Source organism: Poecile atricapillus, chromosome 12 (genome assembly GCF_030490865.1).
Source record: "Poecile atricapillus isolate bPoeAtr1 chromosome 12, bPoeAtr1.hap1, whole genome shotgun sequence".
In the NCBI taxonomy this organism is placed as follows: Eukaryota; Metazoa; Chordata; class Aves; order Passeriformes; family Paridae; genus Poecile; species Poecile atricapillus.
Genome location: NC_081260.1, coordinates 1,572,688 through 1,588,934, shown reverse-complemented (window position 1 = coordinate 1,588,934; position 16,247 = coordinate 1,572,688). Strand labels below are relative to the sequence as shown.

Sequence of the window (16,247 nt, the reverse complement as noted above, 5' to 3'; positions counted from 1 at the left end):
TCCCAGGCACCGATGAAATGTCCCTCTTTTAGGGAAGACCACTGAAAAGCCTTGTGTGTATCCCGGGCTTCACATCAAAAACCTTTAATATTAGGATCACACTCTGCTCTGAATAAATGTCAGAGAAATAAACTTGACTGAACAATATATTTTTCATGCTCTAAAATGAATTTTAAAAAGGACCTAGAACAGGAAACTACAAAGTCTTTAACCTCCAAGGGGAAAAAAAATCAAATACCACTCAGGTCACTAATAATCTAATGTCAACTCTTCCCATAAAAAACGGGCAATGATAAATAATCAAAGCATTTAGTGGGAGCTGTGGGGATCTGGGTTATTCTCAGTTATTCTGTGTTATTCTCTGTGCATGTTGATTAGAATTTTAAAGAAAAGGTAATGTTTCTCCCAGCCCTGTTTCCCCCCGATTTACAACCCAGAGCATGAAATCTCTCACTTTATTTTCCAGATCCTTCCAGACCCTGATCTCCTTCAGCCTGGCTGCCACGTTATCTTCTCGAGAAGGAAACACCTCAGAGCAGCCAGTGCAAGGTGAACCTGTGGGCTGGAAAGTTTTAGGACACAAGGCAGCTTTGGCTGATCTAAACTGTACAGAATTCCATCATTGCATAATTCCAGATTCCTCCCTCCATGAGCTCCTGGCATTGAGCTGACTCCCACCTCCTGCAGTGGGATAATTGCCCTTCCACTCACACCTCCCTCTGATCGCTGCTCTCATTTGTATGGGCAGAAAAGGTAAAAGAAATGTTTATCCCATGTGAATTATTTTAATTTCTTGCAGCAAACTACAAGAAAAGAGCCGGGCCCGAGCAGCCCACTCAGCAAACAACTGAATTTTAAACGTGAACAATGTGTAGGCAGAGCTGTTTATTCCACTCTGCTTTACACTCCATTGCAGCAATGCATTTATTACTCTCCTGCATCCATCTCATGCTGGCCAATCCTTCTTTGTGTTAAATGTAGAGATCAGCACAAGAGCTCTCTGTTCCGAGAGACACAAGATCACTGCACTTCATCAAATGGGAGAGAAGACAAAATCTCTGTCCTTTGGCCAGGCAGTCCAAACTCAGCATGAGGATAAAACCCCAGCGACAGACAACACACTCTGCATCCCAGGACTGAAAAATCAGCTTTTCTTGCCAAAAGAGACTTCACTGAAACAAAACAAACAAACAAACGAGTTGTATTAGCTAACCTGAAATAGCAATTTTAAAGGAAGATCCCAGGAGTTGCTCTTATCATGATGTAACCTATAGAATACCTGAAAATATGGGAAGATTTCATGCCCTGGAATACTTTTTGCATCTTATTTCCATGAAGTGTCACACCCAAATCCATCTGCGTTCATCTTTTTGGATGTAATACACTGTCCTAAAGGTAAAAAGGGCAATTTTAAAATCCCCTAGTGCTTCTCTTGCCTTTTCTGTCCTTATGGCAAAGCAGAGCTGTAGCAGCACACGATGTTTTTCACAGAAGCCACTGTCACACCTCTGGCCAGCCCTTTGTGAAAAACAAAGTTCACTCCTTAGAATTTTAAAAAGTTTAATAAGGGATTAAAAGGGACAATATCCAGCACTGGGTTGGTTTTGGTGAGTGGCTGAAAACCACACCGCTATATTGTGTGCACATAAACGGATAGATTCTATATTATTATTATTATTATTATTATTATTATTATTATTATTATTATTATTATTATTATTATTTTGTAAATTGCACCGGATCAAAATACTTATGATCAGTAACAACACACAAAAACTAACACATAAATGCGAAAGCCAATATTATATTGTCACTTGTAAAACCTTAAAACAATGTTTTTGCAATGTATTGCCCAGATCCTTGTGGGGATTAAACCAACGCATTTCCCTCAGCCATGTTCTCCCAGCCCTGAAACGCTCCAGCTCCCCAGTGTCCTTTCCAAACCCAGGGGGCCACAACTGGGAATCCATGTGGGACAGAATTGCGGTTCGATGTGGGGGCATAGCACCGATCCTATAAAATAAATAATATAAAATATTTCGGGCCCGGATTTTCCGCCGCGGCCGGCCCGGGCTCCCCGCCCCGCTCCGCCCTCAGCGCCCGGGGCCGCCCCTTCCCGCCCGGGGAAGCCGGGCCGGGGTAAGGAGCGAGCTCCGGAGGCCGAGAGGAGGAAAAAGCAGCTCCTGGAGGCCGAAGCTGAGGGCCGAGAGGAGGAAAAAGCAGCTCCTGGAGCCCGAAGCTGAGGGCCGAGAGGAGGGAGGGAGGGAAGGGCAGAGCAGCTCCCGGCCCTGGCTGAGGGGAGTGACCGGGCACGGAGCTGCTGGAGCGGGGCTGGGGGAGGCCACGGAGCTGCTGCGGGGCTGGAGCCCTCAGAGCCCCTTCCAGAGCCTGAAGGGGCTCCAGGAGAGCTGGAGAGGGACTGGGGACAAGGGATGGAGGGACAGGACACAGGGAATGGCTCCCAGTGCCAGAGGGCAGGGCTGGATGGGATTTTGGGCAGGAATTGTTCCCTGGCAGGGTGGGCAGGCCCTGGCACAGGTGCCCAGAGCAGCCCCTGGATCCCTGGAATGTCCAAGGCCAGGTTGGATATTTGGGCTTGGAGCAGCCTGGAACAGTGGAATGTTTTCCCCCACTATCTCATCTAACCATACTCTCTTTCCATTTCAACTCATTCCCCTTTGTTCCATCACTATCTGCTGCTGTAAATAGTCTTACCTCATCCTTCCTGTAAGTTCCTTCTAGATAATAGAAAGGGGAAATTTTGCATTCATTTATTTCTTTATTTTTAATGAAGAATTTTATCCAAGCATTATTCCACTACAGGTTTGAAAGGAATGCTGCTCAGATTTCACAGCTAATGTTCGATGCTAACTGCTATTGTACATTTACCCTGTGGATCTGGACGTGCTTTGGCAATCACAGCTCAGCTGCAATTTTCCCCACCTGTTGTGATGTGACAGCCCCGTGTATATCCCCTGTTGCTTTAGGTAATCCTGTGACACTGACCTTGTTTTTGTTTTTATTTGCAGGGCTGCCCCATGGCCACTGACCCAGCAGAGAGCTCTGGGAGCCACAGGAAGAGGCTGGGGTTGAGCCAGAGTCACAGCAGCTCTGCTTTGGACTATTCAGGAGACACCTTTGAGTCCTTCAGCGGGGAGGAGGAGAGCGAAACACCTGGATCCAGGTGTCCCACAGAGGATTTGGAGGGGGAATCTGTGTCAGAGGTGTTGCAAAGCTCATCATCACTGGCAGGCCAAAGTCCTGCAGGTATGCAGAGCTCTCCCTGCTTGAGGCCTGTGTTTCACAGCTTCAAAAAGTGCAGTGGGGCCTTGAATCAGCGAAAATAAACATGTGAAAATTGCGTACAGTGTCCTTGCTGTGCAAAGTGCAGGTCAGATCCATGCTTCAGACAGCTCCACAGGGAGGACTTGGCCATGGAAATCATTCCTTAGTAATCTCGTGATGCTGAAATTCTGTTGGCATCTTAAAAAAAACAATTCTCCAAGCTTTTTACTATGTATGAAAAGTAGCTGGGCCATAAAACAATTTTTCCATGGGATAGTTCCAGGATTTAATACTGAAGAGGGCTGGGTAGGACCTTAAAGCAGCATCAGATGAGGGATAAAGCAGAAGCTGGAATCTGTGGCCTCCTCTGTGGCTCAGAGTTTCTCCTCCCTCAACAGGGAGAACTGGCACATTCAAGTGGAGAATTATTTGCCTCCCACTTTGCTTTCCTCACAGTGTGTGTTCAAAGTTGCCTTTTCTCCTTGCAGAGGAGGAGTCTGGAGCAGTGGAAAGAGCTGCCATAGGAAAATGGATGGATGCCATGGGAAAGTGGATTGATCTGAAAAATAAAGGCACTGGGATTGGGCCAGATCAGTCTGTGAGCAGAACTCCTGCTGGTGAGTCTGGTAATTTCAGCAGAGGTTATGTTTCTATTGGGAGGAGGTGTAAACTTGACCTAAATTTTATTCACAGGCTATTAAATTAAGCCAGCTAATTAGCCTGGCTTAATTAGCCAAGTAATTAAGTACAAAGTTTCTCTTCTTATGCTTTCTTGGAGAGCAGTTTGTGTCCCATATCACACGTGGCTTTAATGCTCCCCCCAATGAAGTGGTGATGCATTACCACCAAACCTGGGAAAGTGCATTAAAAAAAGTCCCCACATTTGACATTTAATTGTTTGATTTAATCCAGGTTTTTTCTTCTCCAGATGTAGAGGTACTAGAAAATTTGGGCATTTTCCCTTCCAAAATAAACATGGCTTCAGAATTTATGGCATGAAATGGTTTTTCCCCTTTGTTATTCAACAAATTATTGATAATTGAATTATTTGTTTGCCCTGTTTTAGTTCTCTTCCCAAGCTGAGGGAGGCAGCAGGGCACCAGTTTTGGCAGGAACAATGGAGCAGCTTTACCCAAATAATGATGGGGTGTAGGGAGGAGGAGGAGAAGGGAAAGGAGGAAGGAAGGATTCATTTCCACGTACTGGTTATGCAAGGAACTGCGAGAGCAGATGGTGGGATGCAAGCCCTGCTAAAGTCTGTCAAAAAGTGTGTCAGAGGTGCTATTTTTAATTAAGAAAAAAGAGCAAGAAAACTGTAATTGAGCAAAAAAATAATGGGAGCAGACGGGGAACCTTCCTCAATCTGCATGTTGATGGGAAGTGAGCAAACTTGGAGTTTTGTAGGTCATTGTAGGACCCATTAACCAGGAGATCCTCCTGCCTGGGCACTTCCTGGCATGGGATTTGTGTAGCAGCGTCCTCAAAGCACCCATCTGTCCTGAGAAAAGCAGCACCTCAGGTCACTTCTAGGCTGTTGGGAATGGCAGAGCTCCTTCCCCACAGCCCTGGGTCAGTGCTGGGGGTTCCTGACTCATCTCCTGCATTTCCCTGTGCTGCAGGTGAGGGGAGGCAGCTTGTGTGGAGCAGCTCTGCACTGGGGAGGGCTTCTCCTGGCCTGCTCCTCCAAGGGAAACTTCCCAAAATACATCAGGGTCCTGTCACTGATTCCTGGAGATGGTGAAAGGGACCTGCTGAGTTCAGAGGCACTGAATGAATGATGAACCACAGCTGAAGGCTGAGGATGTTTTCCATCTCCACAGGCTTTTCCCTTGAAAGTTGTGCTTGGAGGATTTAATTCATGGGATCACTTGCAGATCCTTGGAGTTCTGCAGCAGAGAATGCTCAGCCTCAGGCTGGTGGATGTTGATGGCAGGGAGGGTCAGAGTGGTCACTGAGGATGGAGCAGCCAGTTCTGTTCCATGATCTTGAGCTGATGGGTGCAGAGCTGGCTTGGCTTTGCTTGTCCTGTCCCTCCAGCAGCCTCAGGTACATTGGTGCTTCCAATGATCCATATGAAGAGCACAAGATATGGTTCATGCTTTTCTTTGGTGCAAACACAGTACCCATCCCCAAATCAAGCATAATTAGCCATGCACTGCATTTTTTAATGCAGAACATTACCATTAAATAAGCACAGCAACTTTCATCTTCTGATATCTATCAATGCTTCTCTTAGACTTAATCCTTCAGCACTTGTATTGTTTTAGCAACTTGGAGATTTATTTTTTATTTTTTTTACTGCAGTAGATGAGCTCACCTAGAAGTGGATTGCTGCCCAGTGAGTCCCCTCACAACACCCAGCTCAGTGAATCGAGTGCTCTGAGCACACAGGGTACTCTGAATTAGGGCTTGTTTTATTGCCTCAAGTCTTCCCTTCTCATCTTACTGCAAATAGGGTTAAATGTGATGGGGCGAGCAAAATGTTTTGGTTTGCCTGTGGGAACAGCCTGGAATGTCATTTTTATTTTTCATGGTTTCCTTTGTGGGCTGAAAGGAGAAAAACACGCTGGCCTCGGGAGAAGTGAGAAATTTTCATCTTTGTCCCTCCACCCCAGTGTGGTAGCATGAGCTGTTATTAGGCAAATGCATCACAACACGACTATAAATTCTCAGTTCCACAGAGATTGCTCCATGTTAGTCATCTTTAAAATGTACTCAGGAAACTGCAATTCTTCAGCTTTGATGTATCTGAAAATTCAGATGGGGCTCTTTAACCCCCTGGCTGGTGCTGTGCTCACAAAGTTGCCTCTCACTCCTGTAATGTGTCTCCATGAAATGCTTTGCCTGTTTTATTTTTCTGCACTGCTACCACTGCACTGTTCCTGCAATTGTTCTCTGGCAGGGTGGGCAGGCCCTGGCACAGGTGCCCAGAGGAGCTGGGGCTGCTCCTGGATCCCTGGAAGTGCCCAAGGCCAGGCTGGATGGGGCTTGGAGCAGCCTGGGACGGTGAGATGTGTCCCAGGGTGGCACTGGATGGGCTTAAAGCTCCTTCCAACCCAGGTTGTTGCGTGACTCTGGGATGATTCACTGTGCTGGAGGAGTTTTACTCACTTAAAATTCCCATTTGTGATGAACAGCCTGACATTTCAGCCAATTTCTCTCAGTTCTGTGTTATCTGCAGGGGTCTTTCTCATACTCTTTGCTGGGCAGGCTGTCAGCGTGTTCATCTGAACTGTAAAATCAATTTATGTCATTATGAAGATGTTATCTGGAGCTGCAGAGGTAAAACCTTTCTGAGGAGCAGTTATTGATTATTGCCTTTCACAGTGATCTCTTTTGACTTTTTATCTTCTTTAAAATAGAGTATTGGTAGGGAATAATAACAACAAAGTGCCTGCCAAATTTCCTATTAAATCAGAGTTAGACATCAAAGGAAAAGGAAACTCAAAGATTTTCCTCTTTTACTCCCTCCTTGTGGATTTCAAATGTCAGCACAGCAAAACCTCCACAGGTCACTGAGTTCCAACCCCCTCAGCAGGGTTGGGGCTGCAGACATGGGGATTAGCTCATCTCTCCTGGGCTGCTGGAATCCCAGCAGCTTCCTGGTGTGCTTTGGGGGGCTTTGCTTCCTAAATATTCCACATTTTGTGCCCTTCCTGCTGCGTGAGACGTGGCTCAGCTTGACGAGGCTGGTGTCACTTGGGCTGCTCTTGTCACCTGCTCTGCCTTACTCCAATGAAGAGATTTGGATTTGGAGCAACCAAACCTGAGGAAAATGTCCTTGTGGAGCAGTCATTGGCACTGGCAGGGAGATGAGGGAGAAGGAGAAGGAGCCTGAGGATTCCAGCGTGCCTGGATCCCACATGGAAAAGTTGGGAATAAATCCAACCCCCAAAGCAAGAGCTGAGATCCCCTGGGCAAGTGAACCTCCCACACCTGGGGGAAATCTGCTTGTGTAAATACTTCAGTTACAAGACAAACTTTCCTCGTGGTTTTTTGGGTTTGTTTCAGTAAAATTCTAGCCCTTGATCCCTGATTCATGTTCTTTCTGAAGTTCCTGTTAAGCATGAGTTAATATGAAGAAGTAACTCCAGCACTGAGTCGTGCAGTGAGGTTTAAAAATTGCTGTTCCCTTTGCCAGTGTTTCTGCTGGAGTCTGGAGGTGCAGATGAGCAGATGGGTGGGTGTGTGGCAGCACAGGATTTATGCATTATTAGAAACCAATTCTTAATAAAATTGCACTTGTGGATGTCAGGAGAACCTTAAGTGAATTATTCGGGCTGGTATTAAACTGTCACTAAATGCTCAGTGGACCTGATGTGTTTTACTTCTCCCTTTGAGTACTCAAATGCTTTTGTTCTGGATTTTTCCCCCCTCACAATGGTAACTTTTAAAATCTTTTTATTCATTCTATCTTCAGCATAAATGAACCTGCTAGGAATATTTTATTAGTGTGATTAAACCCAGTAGTGGCACATAATTTCCACTTTTTTTTCACGATTCTTGTAAGGAAAATCACCTGATGACTGAAATGGTGGTTTCCACTGAGATATTTATGATGCTCCCTCAGAATTTTTTTAAATTGACTTTCATTTTCTTAGGAGGAGTAAATTGCTCTGTGATGCTCAATTCTGAGCTGTGGTAACTGCACTTAAACGCATTTTCCATGTTGTCCATGAGGCCACAGAATTCCTGCTTTGCTTAGTTTTAATTATGGATTCCCTTATCCTTTATAAAAACTGGATTTCTGAGGAGATGCTCCATTTCTTTGCACAATTCCACAACTGTGTTTTGTGCATTCAGGACTAAATAAATCCCAGGGAATTTAGGGGAAGTTTTATATTCCTGTTGTTGTGTTTCGAGGATTTGTGTTGTGGGACTGGAATGCCAAGTGCCTGTCTGGAAATCGAATTTAATCCTGAAAAAAGAGAATGTGGAAGGGTTAAGTGATATAATCCAAACTCCCAGCAGGAATTTGGGTGTGAATCCTTGGAGTTAAACTGGCCACACTTTGGAGTCATCACCTGCCTGACTTTGGGCATGGAAACCTCGAAAGTTGTGGTGTCTCCACCTCACCCAGCCCCATCCTGTGCTGCTCTCCATGAAATACTGCACTGATTGTGCTCTAAGCCTCTGGAAAATCTCCCCAAAAGCCCTGAATGAAGTTGTAAATCCATCCCAACCTGCCCAGCTGAAATCTAATCTCTATTTTATTTATTTTTATGTGCCACTGGGAAGGATAAGAGAAGATGAAAGAGGGAATGATATTTTTAAAATAAGATCTTACAAAGAATTTAGGAATGAATTGTTGAAGATTTAGAGGAAATGTATTTTCTAATTATGTTTCCTCCAAAAAAAATTGCCTTTCTGTAGTTTGTGGAATTTATTGGAGGTATTTCCAGAGTGACTTCAGTGGACACTGCCTCTAATTTTTCTTACAAATTGCTCCTTGGAGTTATTGATCAAGAGCTCTCTTGAAATATTAATTAATTTGGGTTTAGCAAGTTGCAGTTTCAGGTAGTGAGATGCTAAATCTGTGTTATTGACAGCCAGTTTATTTAATGTCATAGTATTTAAGTGCTTGCTTTGCTAATCTATTTATCCTGTGCCATTAACCTTTTGTCTTTTTATTTCCTCCCATCTTTGGAGCCTGTTTTAGAGCCATTTATTGTGCAAGTTCCTACAGTTCCCATCCACGTTTGGGTTTAAATTCTGACTTTGGAGCCTGTTTTAGAGCCATTTCTTGTGCAAATTCCTACAGCTCCCATCCACATTTGGGTTTAAATTCTTAGTCTGGAGCCTGTTTTAGAGCCATTTATTGTGCAAATTCCTACAGCTCCCATCCACATTTGGGTTTAAATTCTGCTTTTGGAGCCTGTTTTAGAGCCATTTCTTGTGCAAGTTCCTACACCTCCCATCCACATTTGGGTTTAAATTCTGACTTTGGAGCCTGTTTTAGAGCCATTTCTTGTGCAAATTCCTACAGCTCCCATCCACATTTGGGTTTAAATTCTGCTCTGCTGTTGCTGCAGGCTGGGCCTGACCCTGCCTTTGGGTTTTCCTTGGCTGGCACGAGGTGACACAGATAAAGAGCAGCAATTCCCCTTTCCCTGCCACAGCCATTGATGCTCTTGTCCTGTTGATTTCTACCTGGCAGGAGTTCCTGCATTACCCCACGGAGAACTGGAGGCTCTCAGCTCTTTCTGCAGCAGGAGGATCAGCAGGATGCAGCAGGAGCAGGCAGAGAGGTGCAGGAAGCTGCAGTGGGGAGTCCCAGCCAGGCAAACTGGGACAGGAGATTCCTGTGCTGTTCCTGCCCAGCTGATGAACAGGATCCTGCTGGAAAACACCAGGGAGGTTGTGAGACAGGTACTGAGGGAGAGAAAGGGACATTTCCCCTAAATTCTGGGAGAACCTCTGGAGAAAAAGGCCAAAAGAACAAGATAAAGTCAGGCAGACCTTACTGATGCCAGGCTCGGGCCTCTGGAGGAGGTTTTGGGTTGATATCCCAGGATTTATTCTCATTTCTTAAACACCACTGTAGAACTGTGGGTAGCAAATAACCATAAAATGTTGTCTGCTGATAAAATCCTGATTTGTGTGATTGAGCAAGGCTGGGATCATCATTTATTTTACAAGAAACCCTGGGTCAGCTGAAGAAAAAAAAACAACAACTTTTATTTTCTGGTTGTATTTTCCCCAATTATTTTTCAAATTATTCTGCATATCATTTTATTGTGAAGTCTTTGTGACTCCAGGATTAAAAGAATTCCAAAGGCAAAACCTGCCTGTGCTCCCAGCTGTCTAAGGCATTAGATAATATTGATAAAAACAGTTCCAATAAAATCTTGCTGACCTCAGTCCCTGGTTAAGAAGCCTCTAGCTCATCTTTACCTAATTCAAATCTCCTTTTTTGTCACCAGCCCAGTGGCTTTTTCCCACTACAGGATGGGTTTTATGCCTCAGCTCCTCCCCTCAGCCCTGCACCTAAAAATAACACTTTAAAGTCAGCTCTGGTGTGATAATTATTTCAGGCTTCCTGTCTTTTAAAATGATTTTGACATTTCAGCCATCTGCTTTTTTTAATTTCTATTAATGCTAATCCACCTTGCAAGTTTTGTGGAATTTTTATTTCCTCTTTATTTATGTTACATTGTGGGAATACATTCCCTAAGAAAAGTAACTTTATCTGCTCTTCTGCTTGGTTCTGTCTGTAGCTCCACACAACGTTTTTATCCAGAGAAATCAGGGAAAAGGGGACAGAGAGGTCTGGGATGGGACTTTCTTGGGTTGATTCTCCTGCTTTTGTAGCAATTTAATGTGTTTCTGGAGACAGATGGAGTCTGAGTCAATTAAATCAGATAAAACCATTGATATTTCATCAAAGCACAGACCCTGGGATTTGTGTAATGCTGTTAAATAAGATTTCATGGTGGATAAACTAACCTAGGAACCCCTGAGTAGCACTGATTATCTCACAGACAGAACTGCAGAGTCTGGGTTGGATTCTGCCTGTTTAAACTCATTGCTCCAGAGTTTATTTGCCTCCCAATTTATTTATAAAATGCATAAATATAATTTATATAATAAAATCATAACCCCTCTGGTTGGTGCTTAAGGCCTTGCATGCAGTCAGCATAAGAACACTTACAGATGATGGAATTGTGACTCTGAATTATTTTACCACTGCCTAAAAAGCCAATTTTTGTCTTTATACAGTACCTCTGTGTATTTTTATTAATTGTTCTCAAAGTTGCCGGTCCAGACATTGCTCATGGCATCAAAGTTTCCTCTTCCAGGTGACAGAAGCTGAAATCCACGAGGTTTCAACATGTCCTGACTGCCAGCAGAAGGAAGCAGAGCTGGCCAAGGTTGCCTTTCTCAGGCAAAAAAAGACTCTGCTGGAAGGTGCTTTACTCCAAGAGAAATTGGAAGAACAGCTTTACTCCAGAGTAAGCAAATATTGTTGAAAAAAATTTGTGCTGCATTTTATAGATGCTGTAATGAAAGAATCTGTAATTCAGATTCCCCCTGACTTATGGCAGTGAGATCAGTGCAAACCAAAACAGAATTTGGGTCCATATTGTGAACAAAAATGCTTGGGACCGATGTTCTCCTCAAGCCATTTGAGCTTCCTAATTTCTGGAAGCTGAAGGTCATTCCCAGGATGTCCTGGAATTGGTTTTGGGTCTCTTTTGATTCTGTCTCCCCAGTTTTTTTTTCTCCTGGGCTGTCCAAGCTGAAATGGCAAATTAAATGATGTGATAGGAGGTAACTTCCCATACTGGGATTCCTTGCTCATCCTTTGCCATGGGAATCTGGGAATGTGTGATGGAGGCTGGGGCCTTGGGACACTCTGAGATTTCTTCTTGGAATTCCTGTCTCTGTGCCAGTGTCCCAAAGATGGAAGCTTTGTAGTAAGAAGTGCCTCTGGAGCAGCTGGGGGAGCAGTGAAATGTGCAGAATTCCTTGGATCTCCTGTGGCTGTTCCTCAGGAGGATCTTCCTGGAGGGAAAATGTCCTCTGCCTCCTTGGGAGAGGTCAGAGTGAAGGCAGGAGCCTTCCTGCTCCTCCCAGGTCTCTTCCTGTGTTGATGAGCAGGGTGGCAGTTCATGCTGCTCCACACATTCCTTTCTTCCCTAATAATTCCAGTCTCCAGAGTTTTGACTCTTCCTCACTCCATACCTAAGATCTGAGAGCTTCAGGCTCAGGTGAGGCTTCACTGTTCCCCACTTTTCCCCCCTGCTTCCCTGCAAGACCAGCTGCTTTTCCCTGTCCCTGCTTAGGGAAGAATCCTGCTTTTTGGGCCATGCTGTTGGACAGAGTTTTTAAACAGAATCCTTTCAAACCCACCAAATGGTGTGGATGGGTGCTGCCCACCTGGCTCCTTTCAGGGACTGAGTGTGTGATACAGGCCATGAGAAATGGAAAGAATACAATCCTGAATAATCCCATGTCTCGTTTTTGTTCCAGGACATGCTCACACTTCTAGGAGAAGTGCTCAGAAGCTTTCCCAAACCTTCAGAGGATCCCAGGGACTTGTGGCAAAGGCTGAAGGGTCAGGAAATGGAAAGCCTGGATTAACCATAACTCCAGGAGCTGAAGAGCTCGGAGAGCCTCCTGTGGGCAGTCACCTCCAGAATTCCAATGATTTTGGATCTGAGCTGCTCTGGCAGTGATGGATTGGGTGCTGGTTAATATTCCTGCAGGTGGAAGCAAATCTGCCTGGCTGGGGTGTGAGTCAACCCTTTCTCCTTCCTCAATGCAAATGTTGCAATATATTGTAATCCATCTCCATAGGTTTCTCAAATTCCAGAAGCCAACACTTTCCATTATTAATCTGACAAGCCAGAAGTATTGTTTTTTTTTTGTGGAATTGCTGTGGGATTGCAGAGCAGCTCCCAGCTGCTTCCATCCATAAGGAAAATAAATGATTCTGTTTGCCAGGGTAGGGAGGTGTAATTACTGCATTTCAGCTCAGTCTTTGCCCACTGTCTCATGGTAAATTGAAAGTGAGAGCCCCAGGTGGAGGACAAAAAGCAAAGTTAACTATAGAAAGCAGTAAAATGAAATGCAGTATTTATAGAAGGGAAATATGAGGCTCTAACAGAAATTAATCAGCAGGACTGGGGATGCCAATGGGATGAGAAATGATAATAAATTAATCATGGAATCTATATAGGATAGAGAGAAAAAAACCAACAGATTAAAAGTGGAATAAGAATTATAAGGAAATACTTTGGAATTTATTGTAATTTTTCAAGATGACAAAATCACTGTTGTTCAGAGACTGGATCTGGGGTTCGGTACACACCCAAATAAAATGGAATTGTGCTGGGAATCTTTGGGTTAGACAAGGAAATCATCCTCACTGTGGCCTCCAAAGCTCTGTGGGCACCTCGGGGCTCAGCCATGGCCTGGCTCTCCTCAGCCTCCCATTTCCTGACATCCCTGCATTCACATCTCTGTGGAAATCTTGGAGGAATATCCCTGTCTGTGACCCCACACTGTGTTTTTGTGCCAGAGCAGAGAGGATTTAATCCCCCTGTTGCATTTTCCTCCCCTGTTTTGGGACAAGAACCCTCCCTGCTGAAGTGGGGTTTGCGTTTCATGTTTTGTTTATCAGAGTCTTTGAGGGCTGTTTAACCTCCTCACTTCCCAAAATCCAGTGGAAAACCTGGAGGGAAATGCTGGGATATAAACAGAAGTGTTAGCAAAGTTCTGCTTTCTGCTGCTTAAAAATCTGCTCTGGGTGATTTCCCTGGGAGTGGATCCTGAGGAGATCAAACCCCGGGTGGGAACCCAACTCAAACCCGAGTTACTCAGTGCTGGCTGTCCTTGCAAACAGCTTTAATAATCCATAAAAATATTCCCCTATAAACATCCCCTTTTAAACCATGCCTGCAGAGCACCTGGATAATGAATAAACTCTGCTTGTTCCTTCCTGTTGCTTTGGAATCCTTAGAAATGTTCAAATCCCTTAAATTCCGAGCCTTCCTCTCTCTTCATGGACACTCCACCTCTGCTCCTTACTTGTTAGGAGCCTTTGGAAGTCTCTGCAAACGCTGGGAAAGGCACCCAGAATTTCTGCTGGAGCCCTGGAAGGGCTGTCAGGTGTAGGGGAGACAATCAGGAGCTGAATCCTTTGAAAATGTCATTTTGTAGCACAGATTTCAGCCCTTGCAGACCCACAAAAAGTGACTTCCATGCACATGTTGATATTTTTGTTTTCAGAACATAGAAGCTTCCTAGAGCTACTGAAATTTCTTGGTGTCAAGCCTGCTGTAAATCCTGAAGTTTATTGTGAGTTATTTGGGTTATGTGTCTGACAGTGTTTGTCTGTGGAACAGCATCCTGCTCACACACAGTGCCTGCACAGCTCTTGTTTGTTTGCATAAATGTTACAAACAGAACTCAGGTAACTCCTCAGGAAAATCAAAGCAGATTTTGCTGATGGCTGTTGGATGCATTTTCCTGCTGCTCACTAGAGTTGTTTCATTCTTTTATCAGCAGTGAGCCTGAGTGTTTTTCTTTAGCAGCTCTTAGAGATAGGCAGTGGAATGAATTATCCTAATCCTTAAATAATTTATTTTCTAATCCTGCAGATTTTGAGGCTGGAGATCCAAAACTCTGCCAGGGATGTGGGAAAGAGGGTGGATGATGAATCTTCCTTTTTCCCTTTCCAGGAGCTCCTCCCTCCAGCAGCAGATTTTTCTTTTGATCCAAAGAAACCTCAAAACTCTGGTCAAGGAATATTGACTCATCTGCTGCCTGATTTGTGCTTGCTGGGGCATAAAAGGAGCAGGGTGGCTCAAGAGGGATTCCTTGGGAAAAGCAGTGGCTGTGAAACAAATCAATCTGCCTCTTCCAAGTGCTCTGCAGCTTTGCCTTTGTGGCTTTCATGCCACCCAGAGTTGCTTGATTTAATCTTCTGGATGATTGCTGATGTGGTGGGGTTCACTGCTCTGAGCTCTGTGCTAACAGAGAAGGTTTCTCCCACCTCAGCTGGTCCATGCTCTGTGTGTGCTGATATCTGCTTTTGGGATGTTGGATTTTATAACTGACCCTTTGGAGAAATTTCCATTCCTCAATTGTCATTAAAATCAGTTTCCCATGGCCCTCAGCACTGTAACTTGTATTTAGCTTTATAAAAACCACCCTGCATTCCAGGCTCCCTCATTCCTCAGTCTCCTTTCCATCCATCTCTTAGGCTCAGGGAATTTGTATCTCTAAGAAAAACTTCCATCTCAATCCCACCAGGCTGCTAGCCCAGCTCTGAGTGGGAGTGAAGTTTAAATGTCATTAATTTCCCTGGATCTGAGCTGGCAACAAAGCTAAATATTGACAAATGACCTGTTCTGGTGGAGGGTGGCCCTGCCCATGCCAAGGGATGAGCTTTAAGGTCCCTTCCCACCCAAACCATTCCATGATTCTGGGATATTTGAATTTGGATTTCCAGCTACTGAGGAAATCTGTTGTGGTGCCAGTGGTCCAGTGTAGGATCATAGAAGAGTTTGAGTTGGAAGAGACCTTCCAAAGGCCACCTAACCCTGCCATGACAGGGACACCTTCCACTCTTCCAGGGTGCTCCAGCCTGGCCTTGGGCACTTCCAGGGATCCAGGGGCAGCCACAGCTTCTCTGGGAATTCTGTTCCAGGGCCTCCCCACCCTCAGTGTAAAAACCTTCTTGTATCTGATGTAAACCATCCCTCCTGCAGGTAAAACCATTCTCCCTTGTCCTGAGATCTCAGGGCCTGCTGAGAGCTGTGCCCCATCTTTCCTGCAGCCCCTTTCAGGTGCAGGAGTGTTTCCCTGGATCCTTCCCTTCTCCAGCTGAACACTCCCAACTCAGTTTTTCCTCACAGGACAGGAGCTCCAGCCCTTGGAGCATCTTTGTGGCCTCCTCCCATTAATCCTGAACCTTTTGTCTGAAGTTACAGGAGAATCTGAAATGCTCCAGGCTCCCCTGGGGTCCCTCAGTGCCTCCTCAGGAATTCCCCTCGTGGGGTTGGGATGTTGTGAGACTTGGGGTATTTTTTAGTTTTATTTTTTTACCACAGCCAATTTGATCAGGTTCCAAGAAGAGGAGCTGAACCCATTGATTCATAGTGGGAACTTGACAAAAATGTTCAGCTGGTGGCACCAAGGACAAGATTTTGGTGCTGGGAGGGCTCGTGTTGCCCTGTGGAGCTGGGAACAGTAAAACCCTGAGCCAAGTGCAGTTCCCTCAAACCATCCACATGTCCTCCTGAAGAGCTGCAGTGCTCCCAGCTCTGCATCCTTCCAGCATTTTCCAATCTCCTTGCATTCTTCAAGCTGTAATTTTATTACCACTGGATGTGATTTTCAGAGAGTGACTTTGGATTGTGCCCCTGAGGAAGGCACAGGGTGTGTGCAGATCAGCCCTGCCTGCTTTCCTGGGGTTTAAATGATGGCAGAACAGATCTCAATCCCATAAACAC

General features: G+C 44.9%; 1 protein-coding gene and 1 long non-coding RNA gene across 4 annotated transcripts in view; one reads left to right on the top strand and one right to left on the bottom strand.

The window, feature by feature from the left end:
• LOC131583659 (uncharacterized) overlaps positions 1-16,247 on the bottom strand; it is a 124,196-nt gene that overhangs the window by 54,908 nt on the left and 53,041 nt on the right. The gene's annotated exons all lie outside the window — the stretch shown is intronic.
• On the top strand, positions 2,094-13,126 carry C12H8orf48 (chromosome 12 C8orf48 homolog). Of its 3 annotated transcripts, none has more exons than XM_058848019.1 (6): positions 2,094-2,139; positions 3,030-3,267; positions 3,774-3,902; positions 9,443-9,654; positions 11,085-11,237; positions 12,259-13,126. In XM_058848019.1, exons 2-6 carry the CDS (start codon positions 3,039-3,041, stop codon positions 12,367-12,369), a joined length of 834 nt encoding a protein of 277 aa, XP_058704002.1. In that variant the 5' UTR covers positions 2,094-2,139; positions 3,030-3,038; the 3' UTR covers positions 12,370-13,126. The 3 variants fall into 3 exon arrangements, with proteins under 3 accessions (XP_058704002.1, XP_058704003.1, XP_058704001.1); XM_058848020.1 differs by lacking the exon at positions 2,094-2,139 and adding an exon at positions 2,160-2,581; XM_058848018.1 differs by lacking the exon at positions 2,094-2,139 and adding an exon at positions 2,160-2,904.